The sequence below is a fragment of the Oncorhynchus kisutch genome, linkage group LG17, assembly GCF_002021735.2.
Source record: "Oncorhynchus kisutch isolate 150728-3 linkage group LG17, Okis_V2, whole genome shotgun sequence".
Lineage (NCBI taxonomy): Eukaryota > Metazoa > Chordata > Actinopteri > Salmoniformes > Salmonidae > Oncorhynchus > Oncorhynchus kisutch.
The window spans coordinates 17,811,613-17,838,675 of NC_034190.2; the positions used below are offsets into that span (position 1 = coordinate 17,811,613).

Sequence of the window (27,063 nt, forward strand, 5' to 3'; positions counted from 1 at the left end):
ACTACACACAGGTCCATACAGCCATCTCGAGTTACACTACACACAGGTCCATGCAGCCATCTCGAGTTACACTACACACAGGTCCATGCAGCCATCTCGAGTTACACTACACACAGGTCCATGCAGCCATCTCGAGTTACACTACACACAGGTCCATGCAGCCATCTCGAGTTACACTACACACAGGTCCATGCAGCCATCTCGAGTTACACTACACACAGGTCCATGCAGCCATCTCGAGTTACACTACACACAGGTCCATACAGCCATCTCGAGTTACACTACACACAGGTCCATACAGCCATCTCGAGTTACACTACACACAGGTCCATACAGCCATCTCGAGTTACACTACACACAGGTCCATACAGCCATCTCGAGTTACACTACAAACAGGTCCATACAGCCATCTCGAGTTACACTACACACAGGTCCATACAGCCATCTCGAGTTACACTACACACAGGTCCATACAGCCATCTCGAGTTACACTACACACAGGTCCATACAGCCATCTCGAGTTACACTACACACAGGTCCATACAGCCATCTCGAGTTACACTACACACAGGTCCATACAGCCATCTCGAGTTACACTACACACAGGTCCATACAGCCATCTCGAGTTACACTACACACAGGTCCATGCAGCCATCTCGAGTTACACTACACACAGGTCCATACATCTATGGGTGCTTCCATCTCGAGTTACACTACACACAGGTCCATACAGCTATGGGTGCTTCCATCCTGAGTTACACTACACACAGGTCCATACAGCTATGGGTGCTTCCATCCTGAGTTACACTACACACAGGTCCATACATCTATGGATGCTTCCATCTCGAGTTACACTACACACAGATGTTCAGAGCACACTAGCTAGATAATTAGCACATGTGGTCGCCTCTTGTCTGTAACATGGAGATGTGGCCGAGTGGGAACATTAACTCTATCGAGATGTGTATCAATTTGACTTTTTTTTATTATTATCTTGCTGATATGAAAGATAAGGTCCTTCCGCTTCCTAAACCGGCCCTCAAGTGCTTCGTGGTAATGTTCAGATTGAGCGTCAGGGCTCTAAACTCTCCTGCACAGAAGACGCCTTCGTCCAATGACACTCACGTGTAACGTAACGGAGAGTCATGATCAAGGGCTTTGGTCTAAGGTGAAAGCATAGCCTACAGGTAGCAAACAACAGGGAACTACCTGGAAACAGCTGAACTGATGACAAAGTAGTGCAACAGGTCAACATGTTGAGGGGTCTTCCATGGTAACACACCACAGTGAGCCTAGTCCTCTCTGATACTCCAAGTCTAGTCAGAAAACCAGCCTGGTCTCGGGACACTCAAATGAGTATATGTTACATTTGGTATGGTTACATAAAACCGAAGGTTACTTTAGCCAAAACAAGCAGGTAGGGTGATTGGTCAGGATGGATTGGTGGGCATATAACATGAATGTCCAGCAACCCAAATAGTGTGTGTTTGAATCTCATCACGGACAACTTTAGCATTTTAGCTAATTAGCAACTTCGCATAACCCTTCGCATAACCCTTGAACCTAACTCCTAACCCTAACCCAAACCTGTTAACTTCTTGGATATAGGGGGCACTATTTTAATTTTGGGATGAAAAACATTCCCGTTTTAAACAAGATATTTTGTCACGAAAAGATGCTTGACTATGCATATAATTGACAGCTTTGGAAAGAAAACACTCTGACGTTTCCAAAACTGCAAAGATATTGTCTGTGAGTGCCACAGAACTGATGTTACAGAAAAAACCCAGATAAAAATCCAATCAGGAAGTGCCACATTTTTTAAAACTGCCTCATGCCAATTACTCTTTATATGGCTGTGAAGGAGCTAGGAGTCAGCTTACATTTTCCACGTGTCTGCAGCATTGTGACGTATTTGTAGGCATATCATTGGAAGATTGACCATAAGAGACTACATCTACCAGGTGGTCGCTTGGTGCAATTATTGCGTAATCTCCAGCTGCAGTATTTCTGATGAGAAGCCAACTGCCACCACTGATAGATTATCGAATAGATATGTGAAAAACACCTTGAGGATTGATTCTAAACAACGTTTGCCATGTTTCTGTCGATATTATGGAGCTAATTTGGAAAAAAGTTTGGCGTTGTAAGTGACTGCATTTTCCGGTCTTTTTCTTTGCCAAACGTGATGAACAAAACGGAGCTATTTCGTCTACACAAATAATATTTTGGGAAAAAATTAACATTTGCTATCTAACTAAGAGTCTCGTCATTGAAAACATCCGAAGTTCTTCAAAGGTAAATTATTTTATTTGAATGCTTTTCTTGTTTTTGTGAAAATGTTGCCTGCTGAATGCTAGGCTTTATGCTATGCTAGGCTATCAATACTCTTACACAAATGCTTGTGTAGCTCTGGTTGAAAAGCATATTTTTAAAATCTGAGATGACAGTGTTGTTAACAAAAGGCTAAACTTGTGTTTGAATATATTTATTTCATTTCACTTGCGATTTTCATGAATAGGAAACGTTGCGTTATGGTAATGAGCTTGAGGCTATGATTACGCTCCCGGATACGGGATTGCTCGACGCTAGAGGTTAACGTTGGCCACCTTGCCACCTATCTAACTAATTGAAAAATAACATATCATACTAATTGGAGTGGTTCGAATCTACCCCTGAGTCCAGGTTGATAAAACTGTCATCTCCCACTTTTCTCTGTGACATCTCTCTCCTATCTTTATCAAACAGCTGATGTCTCTTCTCAGAACTACTGGTGGGATGTGTGTGCTGCAGCTCCTGGATCAGTTCTAAACAGTGTTTCCGGTGAGCCCTACAGCAGACAGCTCAGAGTGCAAGAGAAGAGGGAGGAGAGTTGGAAGTCTCTTCCTCCTCTCCTCTTCAAAGGAAATCACTTTTTTTCTAGAGGGTTCTGAAAGTGTTCTGGGCTGTTCTACAGTTCTGAAGGTGTTCTGGGTAACTTCTCTCCCCCTGTTTGTCTGTCTTTCATACATAGGCCTATACGCAGAGTACAGACAGACACACAGAGACACAAACAAACATACAAACACACACACACACAGGCACACATACTCACACACATGAAGGACACTTCCGCATATGTACAAAAAGTCTGTACAGACAAAAACAGACATCAGGGCGGAAATGCCTTCAGATTAAAAATCATCTCAGAAATGGCTGTGCTCTCCACCCATCCCTGAGCTCTCTCTTTCTCTCTTTCTCTGTCAACATAGTTGATTCTGCACAATCCGCTTGATACCAACTGTCAGCAAGTCTACATATGATGGTGGTTGTGGGAGCGATGTGTGATGGTTGTAAAAGCGTTGTGTGATGGTCAGTGTGATGGTTGCAGAAGCATTGTGTGATGGTTGGTGTGGTGGATGTGGGAGCGATGTGTGATGGTTGGTGTGGTGGATGTGGGAGCGATGTGTGATGGTTGGTGTGGTGGTTGTGGGAGCGATGTGTGATGGTTGTAAAAGCGTTGTGTGATGGTCGGTGTGATGGTTGCAGAAGCATTGTGTGATGGTTGGTGTGTTGGTTGTGGGAGCGATATGTAATGTCTGGTGTTCTCACCCGAGCACCAGGTATCTCACAGCAGGCCTCCTGACTGGCCAGGGAGGCGTCACAGTACACCATCACCTGCTGAATGTCCATCTGTGAGACGGGCAGAGATGAAGAGGAAAGGGGGCAGAGAGAAAAGAAGGGAGAGAGAGGGGACGAGAGAATGGAAGAGAGAGAGCGAGAGAGAGGAAGAGAGAGAGAGAGAGAGAGAGAGAGAGAGAGAGAGAGAGAGAGAGAGAGAGAGAGAGAGGATAACAAATATTGTTAGAGACCAAGTATACCCACTACAACTACAAGCCCACTACTACAGCCCCAACCATCACCCCTAAGTATACCCTCTTTCCACAATCTCCACCTCTCCCTCCATATCCTCCCTCCTCCCATCCTCTCCACCTTTCCTTACATCTCTCTCCTCCTCCAAGCCTCTCTACCTCTCCCTCCATCTCTTCCCTCCTCCCACAGTCTTCACCTCCATATAGCTACTCCCCACATACAGGTTGACCCAACCCCATCTCCCTACACCCAACTTCCTACCACAATCAACCCCCCCTCTCCCTCTCTGGTCTTCCATACCTCCACAGGGGCAGCATCAGTGGCTCTGATGCCCAGCAGGGTGTGTCCTTTGGTGGGTAGCTCTCCCCGGGGCTCCAGGGGCATGGTCTGGATGGAGCTGCAGTCCACGTGTAGAGAGGCTGCTCCCTGTTGGACGCTGAGGGACAGTTTGTGCCAGCCACTGTCCAGGAGAGACTCAACGCCCTCCCCACTGAACAAACACCCAACTGGGTCACTCAGGGGGTCGGCCCCCCGCGCACGCAGGGACAGGGTGGCCTCAGGGCCATTCAGGTCAAGAGAGAACTAGGGGGGAGGGAGGATGGAGTGGGGGAGAGGAAGGAAGGAAGGAGGAGAGAGGGGGAGAGGATGAGGCAGGGGAGGGGAGGGGAGGGGAGGGGGAGGAGAGAGGGGGAGAGGAGGAGGCAGGGGAGGGGAGGGGGGAGACGAGGAGGCAGGGGAGGGGAGGAGACACAGGGAAAAAACTGTTGTATCACATCTGTTTGGGAAACAACACCTCTACAGAGAAGTCTACAGATCTGACAGAATCTGATATTGTGTTGTAGGTGTAAGCAATGTTGAAGCCAATGTCTCATTGAATATGCCTATCCAGTCCCAAGCAGTAGCCACTAGGAGAAGGAGCTACACGTTCAGTACAGTGCTTTGTGTCTCAATATGGGCTACATGGAACACACTGTAAAGTTAGAAAAGACATAGACAAAGGTAATATACTGTATACTAATTATTGCCACTGAAAACACACAATCAATCATTTATAATGAGATGATTTGCCTGCAATTCATCATATACATGGAGTATTTAAATGTGGCTTCAGACTTATTATAGAAGTAACATGAATAATAATGAGAAACAACAGAGAGAGAGAGAGAGGAGAAGCTGAAGGGAGGATAGAGAGTGGAGAGATGGAGGAGAGGAAAGAGAGTGGAGAGATGGAGGAGAGGAAAAAGAGTGGAGAGATGGAGGAGAGGAAAGAGAGTGGAGAGATGGAGGAGAGGAAAGAGAGTGTAGAGATGGAGGAGAGGAAAGAGAGTGGAGAGATGGAGGAGAGGAAAGAGAGTGGAGAGATGGAGGAGAGGAAGGAGAGTGGAGAGATTGAGGAGAGGAAAGAGAGTGGAGAGATGGAGGAGAGGAAAGAGAGTGGAGAGATGGAGGAGAGGAAAGAGAGAGGAGAAGCTGAAGGGAGGATAGAGAGTGGAGAGATGGAGGAGAGGATAGAGAGTGGAGAGATGGAGGAGAGGAAAGAGAGTGGAGAGATGGAGGAGAGGAAGGAGAGTGGAGAGATGGAGGAGAGGATAGAGAGTGGAGAGATGGAGGAGAGGAAGGAGAGTGGAGAGATTGAGGAGAGGAAAGAGAGTGGAGAGATGGAGGAGAGGATAGAGAGTGGAGAGATGGAGGAGAGGAAAGAGAGTGGAGAGATGGAGGAGAGGAAAGAGAGAGGAGAAGCTGAAGGGAGGATAGAGAGTGGAGAGATGGAGGAGAGGAAAGAGAGTGGAGAGATGGAGGAGAGGAAGGAGAGTGGAGAGATGGAGGAGAGGAAAGAGAGAGGAGAAGCTGAAGGGAGGATAGAGAGTGGAGAGATGGAGGAGAGGATAGAGAGTGGAGAGATGGAGGAGAGGAAGGAGAGTGGAGAGATGGAGGAGAGGAAAGAGAGTGGAGAGATGGAGGAGAGGAAGGAGAGAGGAGAAGCTGAAGGGAGGATAGAGAGTGGAGAGATTGAGGAGAGGATAGAGAGTGGAGAGATGGAGGAGAGGAAAGAGAGTGGAGAGATTGAGGAGAGGATAGAGAGTGGAGAGATTGAGGAGAGGATAGAGAGTGGAGAGATGGAGGAGAGGAAAGAGAGAGGAGAAGCTGAAGGGAGGATAGAGAGTGGAGAGATTGAGGAGAGGATAGAGAGTGGAGAGATGGAGGAGAGGAAAGAGAGAGGAGAAGCTGAAGGGAGGATAGAGAGTGGAGAGATTGAGGAGAGGATAGAGAGTGGAGAGATGGAGGAGAGGAAAGAGAGTGGAGAGATTGAGGAGAGGATAGAGAGTGGAGAGATTGAGGAGAGGATAGAGAGTGGAGAGATGGAGGAGAGGAAAGAGAGAGGAGAAGCTGAAGGGAGGATAGAGAGTGGAGAGATTGAGGAGAGGATAGAGAGTGGAGAGATGGAGGAGAGGAAAGAGAGAGGAGAAGCTGAAGGGAGGATAGAGAGTGGAGAGATGGAGGAGAGGATAGAGAGTAGAGAGATGGAGGAGAGGATAGAGAGTGGAGAGATGGAGGAGAGGATAGAGAGTGGAGAGATGGAGGAGAGGATAGAGAGTGGAGAGATGGAGGAGAGGAAAGAGAGAGGAGAGATGGAGGAGAGGAAAGAGAGAGGAGAAGCTGAAGGGAGGATAGAGAGTGGAGAGATGGAGGAGAGGATAGAGAGTGGAGAGATGGAGGAGAGGATAGAGAGTGGAGAGATGGAGGAGAGGATAGAGAGTGGAGAGATGGAGGAGAGGAAAGAGAGAGGAGAGATGGAGGAGAGGAAAGAGAGAGGAGAAGCTGAAGGGAGGATAGAGAGTGGAGAGATGGAGGAGAGGATAGAGAGTGGAGAGATGGAGGAGAGGATAGAGAGTGGAGAGATGGAGGAGAGGAAAGAGAGAGGAGAGATGGAGGAGAGGAAAGAGAGAGGAGAGATGGAGGAGAGGATAGAGAGTGGAGAGATGGAGGAGAGGATAGAGAGTGGAGAGATGGAGGAGAGGAAAGAGAGAGGAGAGATGGAGGAGAGGAAAGAGAGAGGAGAAGCTGAAGGGAGGATAGAGAGTGGAGAGATGGAGGAGAGGATAGAGAGTGGAGAGATGGAGGAGAGGATAGAGAGTGGAGAGATGGAGGAGAGGAAAGAGAGAGGAGAGATGGAGGAGAGGAAAGAGAGAGGAGAAGCTGAAGGGAGGATAGAGAGTGGAGAGATGGAGGAGAGGGAAGAGAGAGGAGAAGCTGAAGGGAGGATAGAGAGTGGAGAGATGGAGGAGAGGATAGAGAGTGGAGAGATGGAGGAGAGGATAGAAAGTGGAGAGATGGAGGAGAGGAAAGAGAGAGGAGAAGCTGAAGGGAGGATAGAGAGTGGAGAGATGGAGGAGAGGAAAGAGAGAGGAGAAGCTGAAGGGAGGATAGAGAGTGGAGAGATGGAGGAGAGGAAGGAGAGTGGAGAGATGGAGGAGAGGAAAGAGAGAGGAGAAGCTGAAGGGAGGATAGAGAGTGGAGAGATGGAGGAGAGGAAAGAGAGTGGAGAGATGGAGGAGAGGAAGGAGAGTGGAGAGATGGAGGAGAGGAAAGAGAGTGGAGAGATGGAGGAGAGGATAGAGAGTGGAGAGATGGAGGAGAGGAAGGAGAGTGGAGATGGAGGAGAGGAAAGAGAGTGGAGAGATGGAGGAGAGGAAGGAGAGTGGAGAGATGCAGGAGAGGAAAGAGAGTGGAGAGATGGAGGAGAGGAAAGAGAGTGGAGAGATGGAGGAGAGGATAGAGAGTGGAGAGATGGAGGAGAGGCAAGTGAGAGGAGAAGCTGAAGGGAGGATAGAGAGTGGAGAGATGGAGTAGAGGATAGAGAGTGGAGAGATGGAGGAGAGGAAAGAGAGTGGAGAGATGGAGGAGAGGAAAGAGAGTGGAGAGATGGAGGAGAGGAAAGAGAGTGGAGAGATGGAGGAGAGGAAAGAGAGTGATGGAACAGATAGAGGAGAGAACAGAGGAAAGAGAGAGAGAGATAGAGAGGGGAGAGATGAAAGAGGGAGCAGAAGAGAGAGAGAGAGCGAGATGAGGGAGAGACAGAGGAGAGGGGAGAGTGTGATGGAGAGAAGGAAGAGGGGATGAAAGAGCGTAATAAAAGAGAGAGAGGGAGGTGAAAAGAGAAGTGTATACCTGTGGGTATCCCTGTTCATCAGAGATCTGGAAGAGGTAGATGTTGTCTCTCAGTGTTTTCTTCTTGAGGAGCAAAGTGAAGACCAGCGTGAACTCATCAGGAAGACCATGGGGGAACACCTGACTGAGAAAACAAACTGTTAGTCACACACACACACAAAATCTTGTACAGCTAACCTTGTGGGGACACACAATTCAGTCCCATTGAAAATCCTATTTTCCCTAACCCCTATCCCTAACCTTAACCTTAACCTTAACACGTACTCTTACCCTAAATTTAACCTAAAAACCTATCTTAACCCTAGCCCTAAAACTAACCCTAGCTTCTAACGATTCACATAATTCTAACCCTAACCCTAACCCTAATTCTAACCTTAACCCTAAAACCCCTAGAAATAACATTTGACCTTGTGGAAACTAACAAAATATCCCCAAGTTGGTCAAATGTTTTTTTGTTTATAACTATTCACAAGAATAGTTAAACACGTCCGCACTAACACATAACAGAAATAACACACACACACATCCACAAGTGTGTGTATGTTTGCACTGAGACACCGAGAGACAGAGGGAGAGACACAGAACGTACGTGTGTGTCTGTTGTAAGAATAAGGAGATAGGGACACCTGTCGTTAAGGAAGGTGGTTAGTAAGATAAAAACCAGGTATAGTTACAGATGTGGAGGTCATTACATTTTGTCAGATGGTTAGTAAGATAAAAACCAGGTATAGTTACAGATGTGGAGGTCATTACATTTTGTCAGGTGGTTAGTAAGATAAAACCAGGTATAGTTACAGATGTGGAGGTCATTACATTTTGTCAGATGGTTAGTAAGATAAAAACCAGGTATAGTTACAGATGTGGAGGTCATTACATTTTGTCAGGTGGTTAGTAAGGTAAAACCAGGTATAGTTACAGATGTGGAGGTCATTACATTTTGTCAGGTGGTTAGTAAGATAAAACCAGGTATAGTTACAGATGTGGCAGTCATTACATTTTGTCAGATGGTCATTGTCATGCAAAAGACTGCCGGTCGCACGGTAATTGACCCGAATGAACATAAACACATTTAGCGTCTCCAGGCCTCCACGTAAACAAGCCTCCTTTGGAGCATCTACATTTTAAAAAGTACAATAAATCCATTGAATATACACAAACACAATAAATCAACCTTATGAGACGAAGAAAATGTATTTCACTAGAACAAGTGCCATGCCATAGGTTGTAGGCCTGTTCATTTAGCAGACAAGATATGCATATAAGTCCCTGGCCCATTATTTTATATTATATGATTTTATAGTAAGAAGAATAAAATTGAAGTTATCTGAATAAAATAGAAACAATATTTTTCCCATTCTGTAGCGAGAGTGTCATATGAAGTGGCTATGTTCAGCGTAAAAGTGATCATTTGAAACATGTCTAATATGCTAGATTTAGAGTTATTTGGCAACTTTAGTTGTAAATGATACAAGCCTTAGAATGTCTCAGAAATCAAACATGTTTTGGCTACATGGTGCGACTACAGACTATTGATGGTTTGAGAAAGTAGCAAAAAATGCTTCATCTCTGTTCCTTGCCTCAGGCTGCACAGCTGTTCTCTCATCAAGTGATCATAATTTCACCCATCAGACTATTCTCAATTTAATCTTGTCTTTACTAATATGTAAAATGAGTTATGATTTAGAATGGCCCATTATCAAATGGGCAGGAAAAGGGGCAAGAGAAAAACCCATTATCATCCATAACGAATGGAGGCCCCTTTCCCGCCAGTTCGTTTCACTCAGGGTGTTTCACTCATGCGGGGTAGACTCCTCTGGTTATCAACGGGTGATATTCCACCCAAACTCCATAAGCCATGGACTCGCCAACCTTGTCCCTGCAACTACCCAGTGATTATTTTGGGAAACCATGTGAAATCTCTTCAGGAACATGGAGACTAAAATGTTTTCACAAGGCTATTTCATGAAACTGTTGACAGTCCCTCTCTCGGTGTCATAGAACATGGAATAAAGGAGAGAGGAGATGGAAAAGCATGGTGGTGAGATATTCTGTATAGCTAAAGGTAATGTGTCAGCCTACTAATTATGAAAATAGAACTATTACTGTTGAGCGTGAAAAACCCAGCGGCGCTGCCGTTCTTGACACAAGCCTGGCACCTACTACCATACCCATTTCAAAAGGCACTTCAATCTTTTGTCTTTCCCATTCACCCTCTGAATGGCACACATACACAATCCATGTCTCAATTGTCTTAAGGCCTAAAAATCCTTCTTTAACTTCTTAAGGATTAGGGGGCAGCATTTTCACTTTTGGATAAATAGCGTGCCCAATTTCAACTTCCTGCTACTCATTCCAAGAATATAAGATATGCATAGTATTAGTAGATTTGGATACAAAACACTCTGAAGTTTCTAAAACTGTTTGAATCATGTCTGTGAGTATAACATAACTTATGTAGCAGGCAAAACCCCGAGGACTAACCTTTCAGAATTTTGTTTTAAGGTCTCTATCTGTTAACTGAGTTCTCATTGGCAAACAATATTTCTTAGGAACTTGTTTTCAGTGCCAACTAGGAACTGCGTAACACTGTTGAGAGTTGCCCAAGACTTGAAAAGTAGCTTGGTTTGTTGTGTTCCTGTGTTGAACACAGATTTTTTTCAATTTGATCGATTATTAACGTTTTAAAATACCTAAAGTTGTATTACAAAAGTAAATTGAAATATTTTGGCAAAGTTTATAGGCAACTTTTGAAATATTTTGTAGTGACATTGCGCATTTTGGAAGCTGTTTTTTTCTGGATCAAACGCGCCAGATAAATTGACATTTTGGATATATATGGATGGAATTCATAGAACAAAAGGACCAATTGTGATGTTTATGGGACATATTGGAGTGCCAACAAAAGAAGCTTGTCAAAGGTAAGGCATGTTTTATATTTTATTTCTGCGTTTTGTGTAGCGCCGGCAGGGTTGAAATATTCTACCCTCTTTGTTTACTGTTGTGTTATCATCAGATAATAGCTTCTTATGCATTCGCCGAAAATCCTTTAAAAAATCTGACATGTTGGCTGGATTCACAATGAGTGTAGCTTTAATTGAGTATCTTACATGTGTGATTTAATGAAAGTTTGATTTTTATATCAATTTATTTGAATTTGCCACGCTGCATTTTCCCTGGTTTTTGGCCAAGTGGGACGCAAGCATCCCCTATACCATAAGAAGTTGACCTGTCTCCTCCCCTTCACCTACAATGATTTAAGTGGATTTAACAGGTGACATCAATAAGGGATCATGGCTTTCACCTGGATTCACCTGGTCAGTCTGTCATGGAAAGAGCAGGTGTTCCTAATGTTTTTATGCACTCAGTGTATACTCAGAAGATCTTTGAGGAGAACTGCGGTCCCATTGTCTGAAACTACTGTCTCCGTAACTCCATGGCAGACAAAGGCTTCTTTTACAGCCATGAAGGTGGTCTCAGCCGAAGTCTTGTTCCACTCAAGTAGGGCCATTCCCACCTTTTGCCATGGTCGTTCAGGAATGGAGGGAGGGTATGACCGGCTGTTCTGTGTTTTTGGCAGATTTCACACCTGTCGACTGCTTGTTGGATCTGGGATGAAATTCCTGTCCACCACACTGACTGCTGGGCCCTTGCTTGGCACTTTGAGATTCCTTGATGTCCATCATGGATCGTTTGAAGTATTTCACCTCTGAGTGTCTGTGCTTACAGTTAGTTACAAGTCTTTCACCTTTCAGAATAATAAAAGGTGTCTGTGTGCAGCTTTACCTCTGCTACTGGTAGAGAGGAAACGATGGTATCCACGTACACTATCTTGTCCAGTTGTAAGTCGCAGTGGATGGTGCGTCACCCATCGGTGCCCTCGACAGCGTATCTGCAGTGATGAGATTCTTCCCTGACACATGGACGATGTCGCGGTGTAAAAGTCGCGGTGAAGTCGCGGTGTAAATCCTGATCTAGGGCTCTGGAGCCTAGCAACGGGAGCAGGGGTTTGTGGTCAGTTTTTGGTGTGAACTGCAGGACCTGAAGGTAAGGAGTCAGTCTTTCACATGCCTATGTGGCTGCTATGGCCTCTTTCTCAATCTATGATTAGCATTTCTCTATATCAGTCATTCCTCTTGAGTTGTATGTCACAGGTTTACAAGTATTGTCAGCCTGTTTCTGAGTCAGCACAGCACCTACAGTTGAAGTCGGAAGTTTACATACACCTCAGCCAAATACATTTAAACTCATCTTTCACAATTCCTCATATTTAATCCAAGTAAAACATTCCTGTCTTAGGTCAGTTAGGATCACCACTTTATTTTAAGAATGTGAAATGTCAGAATAATAGTAGAGAGAATGATTTACTTCAGCTTTTATTTCTTTCATCACATTCCCAGTGGGTCAGAAGTTTACATACACTCAATTAGTATTTGGTAGCATTGCCTTTAAATGGTTAAACTTGGGTAAAATGTTTCGAGTAGCCTTCCACAAGCTTCCCACAATAAGTTGGGTGAATTTTGGCCCATTCCTCCTGACAGAGCTGGTGTAACTGAGTTAGGTTTGTAGGCATCCTTGCTCGCACACGCTTTTTCAGTTCTGCCCATACATTTCCTATAGGATTGAGGTCAGGGCTTTGTGATGGCCACTCCAATACCTTGACTTTGTTGTCCTTAAGCCATTTTGCTACAACTTTGGAAGTATGCTTGGGGTCATTGTCCATTTGGAAAACCCATTTGCGACCAAGCTTTAACTTCCTGAATGATGTCTTGAGATGTTGCTTCAATATATCCACATAACTTCCCTTCCTCATGGGGGTGGCAGCATCGTGTTGTGGGGGTGCTTTGCTGCAGGAGGGACTGGCGCACTTCACAAAATAGTTGGCATCAAACTATTTTGTGAAGTGTGCCAGTCCCTCCTGCAGCAAAGCACCCCCACAACACGATGCTGCCACCCCCGTGCTTCACGGTTGGGATGGTGTTCTTCGGCTTGGAAGCCTACCCCTTTTTCTTCCAAACATAACGATGGTCATTATGGCCAAACAGTTCTATTTTTGTTTCATCAGACCAGAGGAAATTTCTCCAAAAAGTATGATCTTTGTTCCCATGTGCAGTTGCAAACCATAGTCTGGCTTTTTATGGCGGTTTTGGAGCAGTGGCTTCTTCCTTGCTGAGTGGCCTTTCCGGTTATGTCGATCTAGAACTAGTTATACTGTGGATATAGATAATTTTGAACCTGTTTCTTTCAGCATCTTCACAAGGTCATTTGCTGTTGTTCTGGGATTGATTTGCACATTTCGCACCAAAGTACGTTCATCCATAGGAGACAGAACGCGTCTCCTTCCTGAGTGGTATTACGGCTGCGTGGTCTCATGGTGTTTATACTTGCGTACTATTGTTTGTACAGATGAACATGGCACTTTCAGGCATTTGAAAATTGCTCCCAAGGATGAACCAAACCTTTTCTGAGGTCTTGGCTGATTTCTTTTGATTTCTCCATGATGTCAAGCAAAGCGGCACTGAGTTTGAAGGTAAAGCCATGACATAATTTTCTGGAATTTTCCAAGCTGTTTAAAGGCACAGTCAACTTAGTGTATTTAAACTTCTGACCGACTGGAATTGTGATACAGTGAATTATAAGTGAAACAATCTGTCTGGAAACGATTGTTGGAAAAATTACTTGTGTCATCCACAGTGTAGATGTCCTAAACAACTTGCCAAAACTATAGTTTGTTAACAAGAAATTTGTGGAGTGGTTGAAAGACAAGTTTTAATGATTCCAACCTAAGTGTATGTAAACTTCCGACATCAAGCATGCACGAGTACTGAGCAAGTGTTTTTTGGAGGACTCAGTTCCTCCTTGAGCTTCTGAAAAGCAGTCTTTTGGGGATGCCCCCAGAAACCCTCGTTCTTCTCTCGGCTCAGCTCATTCAATGGCATGCGGTATGTAGCCAGTTGGGGCAGAAACTTAGCGAGGTAGTTCGCCATGCCCATCAGTTGGCGAACATCTGCTACACAGATTCTGGCATCTCCCTGATTACCTTGACCTTGTTGGGATGTTTTTATTTTATTTTATTTCACCTTTATTTAACCAGGTAGGCTAGTTGAGAACAAGTTCTCATTTGCAACTGCGACCTGGCCAAGATAAAGCATAGCAGTGTGAGCATACAACAAAGAGTTACACATGGAGTAAACAATTAACAAGTCAATAACACAGTAGAAAACAAAGGGGGGGTCTATATACAATGTGTGCAAAAGGCATGAGGAGGTAGGCAAATAATTACAATTTTGCTGATTAACACTGGAGTGATAAAAGATCAGATGGTCATGTACAGGTAGAGATATTGGTGTGCAGAAGAGCAGAAAAGTAAATAAATAAAAACAGTATGGGGATGAGGTAGGTGAAAATGGTGGGCTATTTACCAATAGACTATGTACAGCTGCAGCGATCGGTTAGCTGCTCAGATAGCTGATGTTTGAAGTTGGTGAGGGAGATAAAAGTCTCCAACTTCAGCGATTTTTGCAATTCGTTCCAGTCACAGGCAGCAGAGTACTGGAACGAAAGGCGGCCAAATGAGGTGTTGGCTTTAGGGATGATCAGTGAGATACACCTGCTGGAGCGCGTGCTACGGATGGGTGTTGCCATCGTGACCAGTGAGCTGAGATAAGGCGGAGCTTTACCTAGCATAGACTTGTAGATGACCTGGAGCCAGTGGGTCTGGCGACGAATATGTAGCGAGGGCCAGCCGACTAGAGCATACAAGTCACTGTGATAGACTGCATCCAGTTTGCTGAGTAGAGTGTTGGAAGCCATTTTGTAGATGACATCGCCGAAGTCGAGGATCGGTAGGATAGTCAGTTTTACTAGGGTAAGCTTGGCGGCTTGAGTGAAGGAGGCTTTGTTGCGGAATAGAAAGCCGACTCTTGATTTGATTTTCGATTGGAGATGTTTGATATGAGTCTGGAAGGAGAGTTTGCAGTCTAGCCAGACACCTAGGTACTTATAGACGTCCACATATTCTAGGTCGGAACCATCCAGGGTGGTGATGCTAGTCGGGCATGCAGGTGCAGGCAGCGACCGGTTGAAAAGCATGCATTTGGTTTTACTAGCGTTTAAGAGCAGTTGGAGGCCACGGAAGGAGTGTTGTATGGCATTGAAGCTTGTTTGGAGGTTAGATAGCATGTGGCTCCAGTACTGAAGCATTAACCCTGTGACCCAAGAAGATGACTTCATCCTTTGCAAACGTACACTTTCTGAGTGTAGGGAGTGAGACACTCCTGCTGCAGTTTCTGTATCCCTTTGTGAAGTCTCTTGCTGTGTCCTTGTCTGTCACATCCAAACAACAGAATGTCGTCAGCATGGCACCCAGCACCCTTGGAAGTTCTCAAACATTTGAGGCAATGCTCGGGCACCAATAATATGCCAAATGGCAATCTGTTGAAGTGGTAAGTGGTACCTCCCAAATAGTGTGATGAAGGAAGTGAGGAGGTGTGACTGGTGTGAGAGGGATTTGCCAAAATCCAGATTGAACATCCAGCTTCGTGAAAAAGTGCATTTGTCAACATTGCGAGTGTTTAATCTCCTCCTGGAAGAATGAAACGCTCTTATCACTGATTCATTCCCTCTGATCTCTCCATTGGCTTACAAGACAACATCCATCCCTGAGCACCATTCTGTGGGCTCTGTCACTTTGGTTAAAACATCTATGTTCTCCATCCTGACCAGCTCTCCATATATATTTTTTCTCTCAAGGTGAGTGGAACACAATGTGATGTGAGTCCAACTGAAGCTGTTCTGACAGCCTCCTGTCATTTATTCCAACACCAATTATGTCTCTCATCAGACCTTCTTTAAGCATTCCAAAGTTACAATGCCTCTGCACTCTCTCCCTCATCATTTGGGCTCTCTCAAAAATAACATGGTGTTTTCCTGAACAGTGCTGCTCAAATGCTGCTTTCACATTAGCATACTTCTTTTTATCAGCATCAGTCAATGGCGATACATCTAAAATATCATCAGCGGCATCCCCCATAGCATATATAAGAGAGTTAACCTGTTTCGTTTTGTTGAGCTGGAGTGGAGCGAAGAGAGGAGCGTGGAGCGGAGCAAGAAGTGGAGCGTGCCCAATTTGACTGGAGCGTGGAGCGAGATTCCCAAAGGCTGGGGTGTCTGCCTTCTCGCCCGCACCAATTTCTCTCCAGTAGCTCTCATTTTCACAAGCTCAGGGCATGACCGCCCCAGCATGTATTTGTAGTCTACTTGTGTGCTGCTATAGCCCATTGCTTTATCTACTGTCATGGAGTTCACTATATATTTTCATAAAGAAACTGATAAAACACACAGGTGCTAAATCAAGCAGTGGTGGGCCGTCAGGGCCAGCAAGGCCTTCTCTGCTGGCCTAAACATCATCAGAATATATATATTTTTTTAATATATTTTCCCACAAATATGTATTAAATTATTCCCCAGAGTAAGAGTTACACTCTTCATTTCATAGCTTTCCTCTTGGTTGCACTACTTCCAGCCCCAGGTTGAGATTTGGAGGGCTGGTCTTTATGTTAGATCTTTTATCCAATCATATTCAGCCATCATGTGTTGCCAGAGGTCTAAAATCTGCCCTCAGGCCTTCAGAATCAACAGTGTGGGCGCTTGTAGCTTAAAGTGAATGGAAATTAACATTTTGTGTCAACCAATCAGCTTTAGAGTTGGCTATTGTACGCCTGCTGGCTGGCTCCAGTGTTACACAGGAGCCAGCTAGCAGGCATAGTGCGTGCACGTCTTTTGATAGGATTACCAATATTAAGAGGCAGGTCCTATATGGGCAGGTCTCAGAACTAGGAAACTTAGAACTAGGAAACTGAAATTGATAAATGAATTAATTTGCGTACTACTAAGCTGTTTTTTTAACCCACAATGGCGGAAGGAGAAGATATCGATTTGGTCGAGGATATAATTATAACGCCATTCTCAAGACAAACCTTTCAAGAAAAGTTAGACATTTTCAGGAGAGGTCGACGCCGACGCTACAAAGCCTGTCACAGGCGGGAAAGGGGTTCGTTCGCCACTTTCAAAGTTCCAACTACGAGCGCTATCAATGGCTCACAGGCTCCGAGAAGCACTGCAAACTGTACTGCTGGGAATGCCTATTATTTGCAAGTGATCAATTTGGTGTTTGGAGCCACACTGGCTTTGCAAACCTGAGTTGTCTAACCAAGGCAGCAACGAGACACCAAAGTACGGCTGGGCACTTACAAGCAATGGTGCAAGCAATGGTGCTTTTGAAAACTTTTGGGGACACCCGAGTGGATCTACAGCTCAACGAACAAGCGCGCAGGGCAACGGAGCTGCACAATGAAAAGGTATTGTACTCTTCCCCTGCAATTCTCGGAATAAAAAGGTCCATTTCAAGGTGACGCAACGCCTGGTTATACTGCGTTTCTGTCTAAATGTATAGTGTCTAGAGCCATGTTATCATAATGATGGTAATAAGAGGTGGATTAATTTGGGTGGGACTGTGTAGGACTTCACTGAAGGCCCAGGCCCCAGGCCCATGGCACACCACTGAAATCAAGGTGACTTACAAAGATGAGGACCAAGAGAGGGAGTGCAGTGATTTAGTGTCCACAACTAAAGAAGAGAGGGAGTGCAGTGATTTAGTGTCCACAACTAAAGAAGAGAGGGAGTGCAGTGATTTAGTGTCCACAACTAAAGAATCATTGTTGAATCTGAAGAGACACCTTTCACAACTAAAATAAAGGAATGAGATGGGTAGATAACTAAGTGTGTCATTGTAGCAAAGTATTAATAAAAAAACAATCTGATCTCTTAAATGTTTTGTTCATTTTCGTTCTATTATCTATACAATAAGGCATAATGGATTTTGGCCCAATATAGGCCTGGCAATTTTCCACATTCTAGGAGCTTTCCATTTTTTATTTGGTTATTTTGCCTGAAAACCTTTAAACACAACTATATATAAAAAATGTAAAAAACTCGTAGTCTCTGCCCAGCCAGGCAATAGTGGTCAAAAGGGTGTTGAGCATCCCCAGTGGCTCTGCAAGTGTGGAGAGGATATTCTCTGCTGCTGACCGGCTTTCCAGGCACCATCGCATGAGCCTGAAGCCACATACTGGCCAAACTCGTGTTTCTAAAAACAAATTTAAAGGCACGAATAAGTCATTTTGCATTTAATTTGTATTTAATTCTAAGTCAGTCGCAGCCTATATGCACAATTTATAGAATATAATCATTAAATACGACAAAATGTTGTTTAAATGTGTCACGTTCTGACCATTGTTCTGTTATTTTATTCTTTGTTTTAGAATGGTCAGGGAGTGAGTTGGGGTGGGGAGTCTATGTTTGTTTTTCTATGTTGGTTTTTGTGTTCGGCCTAGTATGGTTCTCAATCAGAGGCAGGTGTCGTTAGTTGTCTCTGATTGAGAATCATACTTAGGTAGCCTGGGTTTCACTTTTGGTTTGTGGGTGTTTGTTTCCGTGTGAGTGTTTTGGCCACACAGTACTGCTTCGGTTTTGTAAATTCACGTTGTTATGAGTTTGAATTGAAAATCATTATGAACACTTACCACGCTGCGCTTTGGTCCGATCCTTCTTCCACCTCTGAATGCCGTTACAAAATGCTGAGCGCTTTATGTCCCTACCAGCCTATTGTGTCGCCTCACAGTGTATTTCTTTGTAGGATATAGCCTTGAAATCATTTTTATAATATAGCCTAAATAATTCAGTAATGGTTGTTACAACAATTTTGGTAGATTGAGAGATCCAGATTGTCTAGCCCAGCTGATTTGTAGGGATCCAGATTTTGCACATCAGCTGTCTGGATTTGGGTGAAGGAGAAGTGGGTGGGGTGAGGGGGGGCTTGGGCAAGTTGCTGGGGTAGGGGTAGTCAGGTGGAAAGCATGGCCAGCCGTAGAAAAATCCTGATTGAAATGATCGATTATCGTAGATTTATCAGTGGTGACAGTGTTTCCTAGCCTCAGTGCAGTGGGCAGCTGGGTGGAGGTGCTCTTATTCCCCATTGACTTTACAGCATCCCAGAACTTTTTGGAATTAGTACTACAGGATGCAAATTTCTGTTTGAAAAAGCTAGCCTTTGCTTTCCTAACTGACTGTGTAGATTGGTTCCTGACTTCTGTGAAAAGTTGCATATCGCGGGGTGTTCACAGGATGTTTTTGTGCTGGTCAACGACAGTCAAGTCTGGGGTGAACCAAGGGCTATATCTGTTCTTAGTTCAAATTTTTTTGAATGGTGCATGCTTATTTAAGATGGTGAGGAAAGCACTTTTAAACAGCAACCAGGCATCCTTTACTGACGGAATGAGGTCAATATTCTTCCAGGATACCCGGGCCAGGTCGATTAGAAAGGCTTGCTCACTGAAGTGTTTAAGGGAGCGTTTGACAGTGATGAGGGGTGTTCGTTTGACCGCGGACCCATTACGGACGCAGGCAATGAGGCAGTGATCACTGAGATCCTGGTTGAAGACAGCATTTAGAGGGCAAGTTGGTCAGGATGACATCTAAGAGGGTGCCCATGGTTACGGATTTAGGGTTGTACCTGGTAGGTTCCTTGATCATTTGTGTCCCTCCCTGTCTCTCATCTAATTCCTCATCTCCCTGTACCTCCCTGTCTCTCATTTAATTCTTTATCTCCCTGTCTCTCATTGAATTCTTTATCTCCCTGTCTCTCATCTTATTCCTCATCTCCCTGTCTCTCTCTGTCTCTCATTTTATTCTTAATATCCCTGTCTCTCATCTAATTCCTCATCTCCCTGTACCTCCCTGTCTCTCATCTAATTCTTAATCTCCCTGTCTCTCATCTTATTCCTCTTCTCCCGGTCTCTCTCTGTCTTCCCTGTCTCTCATCTTATTCCTCATCTCCCTGTCTCTCATCTAATTCCTCATCTCACTGTCTCTCCCTGTACCTCCCTGTCTCTCATCTAATTCTTCATCTCCTTGTCTCTCCCTGTCTCTCATCTAATTCCTCATCTCACTGTCTCTCCCTGACTCTCCCTGTCTCTCCCTGTCTCTCATCTAATTCCTCATCTCCCTGTCTCTCATCTAATTCCTCATCTCCCTGTCTCTCATCTAATTCCTCATCTCCCTGTCTCTCATCTAATTCCTCATCTCCCTGTCTCTCATCTAATTCCTCATCTCCCTGTCTCTCAACTAATTCCTCATCTCCGTCTCTCAACTAATTCCTCATCTCCGTCTCTCAACTAATTCCTACATCTCCCTGTCTCTCATCTAATTCCTCATCTCCCTGTCTCTCTCTGTCTCTCATCTTATTCCTCATCTCCTCATCTCGCACTAACAGTGATTGACAGAGTATAATATAGGCTACCATATTTAAATAGGCACACACTGCAAGAATACACACACATATGCACACATGCAGAAAGACAGGCAGGACGCACACGCGCACACACACACACACACACACACACACACACACACACACACACACACACACACACACACACACACACACACAGTTGTGGTTTTGTTGGCAGCTGTTTTCTCACTGAGAGAAGAGGGCTGACAGTGATTTATAAAGTAGAGGAGATCCAAGGGAAATAACAGAAGATCTGCATACCTTACAAAGAGGGAGATATAAGTAAAGAGCAATGGAGGGGAGAAAGGAGATATAAGTAAAGAGCAATGGAGGGGAGAAAGGAGATATAAGTAAAGAGCAATGGAGGGGAGAAAGGAGATATAAGTAAAGAGCAATGGAGGGGAGAAAGGAGATATCAGTAAAGAGCAATGGAGGGGAGAAAGGAGATATAAGTAAAGAGCAATGGAGGGGAGAAAGGAGATATAAGTAAAGAGCAATGGAGGGGAGAAAGGAGATATAAGTAAGAGCAATGACGGGGAGAAAGGAGATATAAGTAAAGAGCAATGGAGGGGAGAAAGGAGATATAAGTAAAGAGCAATGGAGGGGAGAAAGGAGATATAAGTAAAGAGCAATGGAGGGGAGAAAGGAGATATAAGTAAAGAGCAATGACGGGGAGAAAGGAGATATAAGTAAAGAGCAATGGAGGGGAGAAAGGAGATATAAGTAAAGAGCAATGGAGGGGAGAAAGGAGATATAAGTAAAGAGCAATGGCGGGGAGAAAGGAGATATAAGTAAAGAGCAATGGAGGGGAGAAAGGAGATATAAGTAAAGAGCAATGATGGGGAGAAAGGAGATATTAGTTGGACAAAGTATGAGTTGCCTATAGAGAAAAGCAGCAATAGAGAGTGTATATGAGAATGGGGTGACAGAAAAGGACATTGAAAGAATGATCCAGGCCCTGAGGGCATTGTGAAATGCCTTCAAAACCAGCCACTAGGGGCAACGGTGAGTGTTATTACCATCAAGTAGGCCTGGGTTTTGGGAGTAATCCCATGACTCTTGGAGAAGGTTTACGTGTCCCATCCTGGTGGTGGACACTGGTTTTTTATGTTTTACTTTATTGAGAGATATCGTGAGTCTACCCCATGAGCTATAATAACAATGGGTTACTCTCACATATCTGAAATGACATGATCAACTGATGTTTACTGATCATGGAAAGCATTTAGTTACATGATTTATAACTTTGATGATAGAGATACTATAAATATGTACTGTAAATATGTAAATATGCAATTGTTTTGCTTGGAATGAATGGATAATTGTAGTTCTGACACTGCACTTCACGAGGTGATGACATTAAAACCAAATAGTTAGCTGTAGCATTTATTTAACAAGCCCTTGAAAACAGCACATAGTTGTCAATGGTTTTAACAGAGCTGGGGTCTCCTTGTCCCCCAGCAGACAAATGGAATGCTCTGCATGGTATTGTCAAGTGTTATTGAAAACAACCTATTATGTTTCAATCATGCTCCTTTCAAACTCTTAATAGGAATTATGTCAGGATGTTTTGGTAGTCGGGGCAACGGTGTTGGAGCTGTCCCAGTCTGAGCTACACAGAGGCAGACACACACGTACACACAGCTATCTTTACAGCAGAACATATAGTCACCTCAGGGTTTGTTTCTCATGGAATCACCTGTCATCTTGACATGAACTGATAACCCCCTTTCACTCGTTCATACAGTCGTTTATTTATTTGTTCCCTTTCTTCACCCCTCTGTTGAGAAACAGAGCCACGTCTACAGTGTTTTAAATCAGAGAGCAGAGGCATCTGCTGATAGACTTCTTCTAGCCAGGGAGGGAGAGAGAGAAGAAACAACAAAGAGAAAGAGAAGAAAAGCAAGCAGATGTTTTCTTATGTATCTGTTTATTTACGTCTCTGGAAGAGGGAGAGAAGAGGGGGGAAAGAATGAGAGGGCGAGAGAGGTACATAGAGAGGGAGCGAGAGACAGAAAGAGAGAGATAGAGAGCGAGAGAGGGAGACGCGAGAAAGATGGATAGAGAGAGAGAGAGAGAAGCGAGAAAGATGGATAGAGAGAGAGAGAGAGAGAGAGAAGCGAGAAAGATGGATAGAGAGAGAGAGCGAGAGAAGTGTGTTGTCTGAAGAAAGAGTCTGTCTCTCAACCAACCGTAATATGACTCCTAAACAGCAAATAGACCAGTGTTACATAGTGTTGATTTTTCAGTGTAACATTTATAGTGTTGTTCAAGTGTAAGAGTCAAATTCTCTCTGTAAGAGTTAAATTAACACTCATTAGAAGGTGAATTGATCATTGATCATTAGAAAACCTTTTTACAATTATGTTATTTTTTATTTATTTATTTTACCTTTATTTAACCAGGTAGGCAAGTTGAGAACAAGTTCTCATTTACAATTGCGACCTGGCCAAGATAAAGCAAAGCAGTTCGACAGATAAAACGACACAGAGTTACACATGGAGTAAAAACAAACATACAGTCAATAATGCAGTATAAACAAGTCTATATACAATGTGAGCAAATGAGGTGAGAAGGGAGGTAAAGGCAAAAAAGGCCAAGATGGCAAAGTAAATACAATATAGCAAGTAAAATACTGGAATGGTAGTTTTGCAATGGAAGAATGTGCAAAGTAGAAATTAAAAAAATAATGGGGTGCAAAGGAGCAAAATAAATAAATAAATTTAAATTAAATACAGTTGGGAAAGAGGTAGTTGTTTGGGCTAAATTATAGGTGGGCTATGTACAGGTGCAGTAATCTGTGAGCTGCTCTGACAGTTGGTGCTTAAAGCTAGTGAGGGAGATAAGTGTTTCCAGTTTCAGAGATTTTTGTAGTTCGTTCCAGTCATTGGCAGCAGAGAACTGGAAGGAGAGGCGGCCAAAGAAAGAATTGGTTTTGGGGGTGACTAGAGAGATATACCTGCTGGAGCGTGTGCTACAGGTGGGAGATGCTATGGTGACCAGCGAGCTGAGATAAGGGGGGACTTTACCTAGCAGGGTCTTGTAGATGACATGGAGCCAGTGGGTTTGGCGACGAGTATGAAGCGAGGGCCAGCCAACGAGAGCGTACAGGTCGCAATGGTGGGTAGTATATGGGGCTTTGGTGATAAAACGGATTGCACTGTGATAGACTGCATCCAATTTGTTGAGTAGGGTATTGGAGGCTATTTTGTAAATGACATCGCCAAAGTCGAGGATTGGTAGGATGGTCAGTTTTACAAGGGTATGTTTGGCAGCATGAGTGAAGGATGCTTTGTTGCGAAATAGGAAGCCAATTCTAGATTTAACTTTGGATTGGAGATGTTTGATATGGGTCTGGAAGGAGAGTTTACAATCTAACCAGACACCTAAGTATTTGTAGTTGTCCACGTATTCTAAGTCAGAGCCGTCCAGAGTAGTGATGTTGGACAGGCGGGTAGGTGCAGGCAGCGATCGGTTGAAGAGCATGCATTTAGTTTTACTTGCATTCAAGAGCAATTGGAGGCCACGGAAGGAGAGTTGTATGGCATTGAAGCTTGCCTGGAGGGTTGTTAACACAGTGTCCAGAGAAGGGCCGGAAGTATACAGAATGGTGTCGTCTGCGTAGAGGTGGATCAGGGACTCACCAGCAGCAAGAGCGACCTCATTGATGTATACAGAGAAGAGAGTCGGTCCAAGAATTGAACCCTGTGGCACCCCCATAGAGACTGCCAGAGGTCCGGACAGCAGACCCTCCGATTTGACACACTGAACTCTATCAGAGAAGTAGTTGGTGAACCAGGCGAGGCAATCATTTGAGAAACCAAGGCTGTCGAGTCTGCCGATGAGGATATGGTGATTGACAGAGTCGAAAGCCTTGGCCAGATCAATGAATACGGCTGCACAGTAATGTTTCTTATCGATGGCGGTTAAGATATCGTTTAGGACCTTGAGCGTGGCTGAGGTGCACCCATGACCAGCTCTGAAACCAGATTGCATAGCAGAGAAGGTATGGTGAGATTCGAAATGGTCGGTAATCTGTTTGTTGACTTGGCTTTCGAAGACCTTAGAAAGGCACGGTAGGATAGATATAGGTCTGTAGCAGTTTGGGTCAAGAGTGTCCCCCCCTTTGAAGAGGGGGATGACCGCAGCTGCTTTCCAATCTTTGGGAATCTCAGACGACACGAAAGAGAGGTTGAACAGGCTAGTAATAGGGGTGACAACAATTTCGGCAGATAATTTTAGAAAGAAAGGGTCCAGATTGTCTAGCCCGGCTGATTTGTAGGGGTCCAGATTTTGCAGCTCTTTCAGAACATCAGCTGAATGGATTTGGGAGAAGGAGAAATGTGGAAGGCTTGGGCGAGTTGCTGTTGGGGGTGCAGTGCTGTTGTCCGGGGTAGGAGTAGCCAGGTGGAAAGCATGGCCAGCCGTAGAAAAATGCTTATTGAAATTCTCAATTATGGTGGATTTATCAGTGGTGACAGTGTTTCCTATCTTCAGTGCAGTGGGCAGCTGGGAGGAGGTGTTCTTATTCTCCATGGACTTTACAGTGTCCCAGAACTTTTTTGAGTTAGTGTTGCAGGAAGCAAATTTCTGCTTGAAAAAGCTAGCCTTGGCTTTTCTAACTGCCTGTGTATAATGATTTCTAGCTTCCCTGAACAGCTGCATATCACGGGGGCTGTTCGATGCTAATGCAGAACGCCATAGGATGTTTTTGTGTTGGTTAAGGGCAGTCAGGTCTGGGGAGAACCAAGGGCTATATCTGTTCCTGGTTCTAAATTTCTTGAATGGGGCATGTTTATTTAGGATGGTTAGGAAGGCATTTTTAAAAAATATCCAGGCATCCTCTACTGACGGGATGAGATCAATATCCTTCCAGGATACCCCGGCCAGGTCGATTAGAAAGGCCTGCTCGCAGAAGTGTTTCAGGGAGCGTTTTACAGTGATGAGTGGCGGTCGTTTGACCGCTGACCCATTACGGATGCAGGCAATGAGGCAGTGATCGCTGAGATCTTGGTTGAAGACAGCAGAGGTGTATTTAGAGGGGAAGTTGGTTAGGATGATATCTATGAGGGTGCCCGTGTTTAAGGTTTTGGGGAGGTACCTGGTAGGTTCATTGATAATTTGTGTGAGATTGAGGGCATCAAGTTTAGATTGTAGGATGGCTGGGGTGTTAAGCATGTTCCAGTTTAGGTCGCCTAGCAGCACGAACTCTGAAGATAGATGGGGGGCAATCAGTTCACATATGGTGTCCAGAGCACAGCTGGGGGCAGAGGGTGGTCTATAGCAGGCGGCAACGGTGAGAAACTTGTTTTTAGAGAGGTGGATTTTTAAAAGTAGAAGTTCAAATTGTTTGGGTACAGACCTGGATAGTAGGACAGAACTCTGCAGGCTATCTTTGCAGTAGATTGCAACACCGCCCCCTTTGGCAGTTCTATCTTGTCTGAAAATGTTGTAGTTTGGAATTAAAATTTCTGAATTTTTGGTGGTCTTCCTAAGCCAGGATTCAGACACAGCTAGAACATCCGGGTTGGCAGAGTGTGCTAAAGCAGTGAATAGAACAAACTTAGGGAGGAGGCTTCTAATGTTAACATGCATGAAACCAAGGCTATTACGGTTACAGAAGTCGTCAAAAGAGAGCGCCTGGGGAATAGGAGTGGAGCTAGGCACTGCAGGGCCTGGATTCACCTCTACATCGCCAGAGGAACATAGGAGGAGTAGAATAAGGGTACGGCTAAAAGCTATGAGAATTGGTCGTCTAGAACGTCTGGAACATAGAGTAAAAGGAGGTTTCTGGGGGCGATAAAATAGCATCAAGGTATAATGTACAGACAAATGTATGGTAGGATGTGAATACAGTGGAGGTAAACCTAGGTATTGAGTGATGAAGAGAGAGATATTGTCTCTAGAAACATCGTTGAAACCAGGAGATGTCATTGCATGTGTGGGTGGTGGAACTAATAGGTTGGATAAGGTATAGTGAGCAGGACTAGAGGCTCTACAGTGAAATAAGCCAATAAACACTAACCAGAACAGAAATGGACAAGACATATTGACATTAAGGAGAGGCATGCTTAGTCGAGTGATCAAAAGGGTCTGGTGAGTGGAGAGGTTGGTTGGTGATTTAGACAGCTAGCCAGGGCATCGGTAGCAAGCTAGCATGGAGGTCTGTTGTTAGCTACCTCTTGCGTTCCGTCAGTAGATTAGTGGGGTTCCGTGTGGTAGAGGGGATTAATCCAAATCACACAACAACAACAAAAATAAAAACAATAGATATAGTTATAGAGGCCCAAGAAGAAAACATAATAATAATAATAAATAATAAAAAATATATATATTTAAAAAAAAAAAAAAAAAAAAAAAAAAAAAAAGAATAAAAAAAAATAAAAAAAACATTTGTCCGATTGTCTATTCAGATAGCAGCCGGTAAGACAGCTAACGGTTAGCAGGCCGCAGATGGGCGTTCAGGTAACGTCGCGACGGAGGAGCCAGCCGAATAACTCCTTCGGGTAGATAACGTCGGCAGTCCAGTTGTGAAGGCCCGGTGGGGCTCCGCGAAAGCAGTAAAACGGGTCCGGATAGGTGACTGCAGCCCAGGTGTGATTGATGGAACTCGCTAGCTCCGGAATAATTGATGTTTGCTCCGGAATCGACGAAGGCCGATAGTCACACGGATAGCAGCTAGCTAGCTGTGAGAT

At 44.4% G+C, this 27,063-nt stretch overlaps 1 protein-coding gene across 7 annotated transcripts in view; it reads right to left on the bottom strand.

Annotated features, from left to right (window-relative positions):
* LOC109908536 (collagen alpha-1(XVI) chain) overlaps positions 1-27,063 on the bottom strand; it is a 140,252-nt gene that overhangs the window by 75,027 nt on the left and 38,162 nt on the right. For all 7 annotated transcript variants that reach the window (XR_004203554.1, XM_031793140.1, XM_031793145.1 and 4 more), the window contains 3 exons: positions 8,023-8,146; positions 4,153-4,434; positions 3,592-3,672 (listed from right to left, as the gene is read on the bottom strand). Coding sequence is in view for 6 of the 7 variants with exons in the window: in XM_031793140.1 (XP_031649000.1) it covers positions 3,592-3,672; positions 4,153-4,434; positions 8,023-8,146 (487 nt within the window). In the remaining variant the exon portion in view is untranslated. The remainder of the gene's footprint in view (positions 1-3,591; positions 3,673-4,152; positions 4,435-8,022; positions 8,147-27,063) is intronic.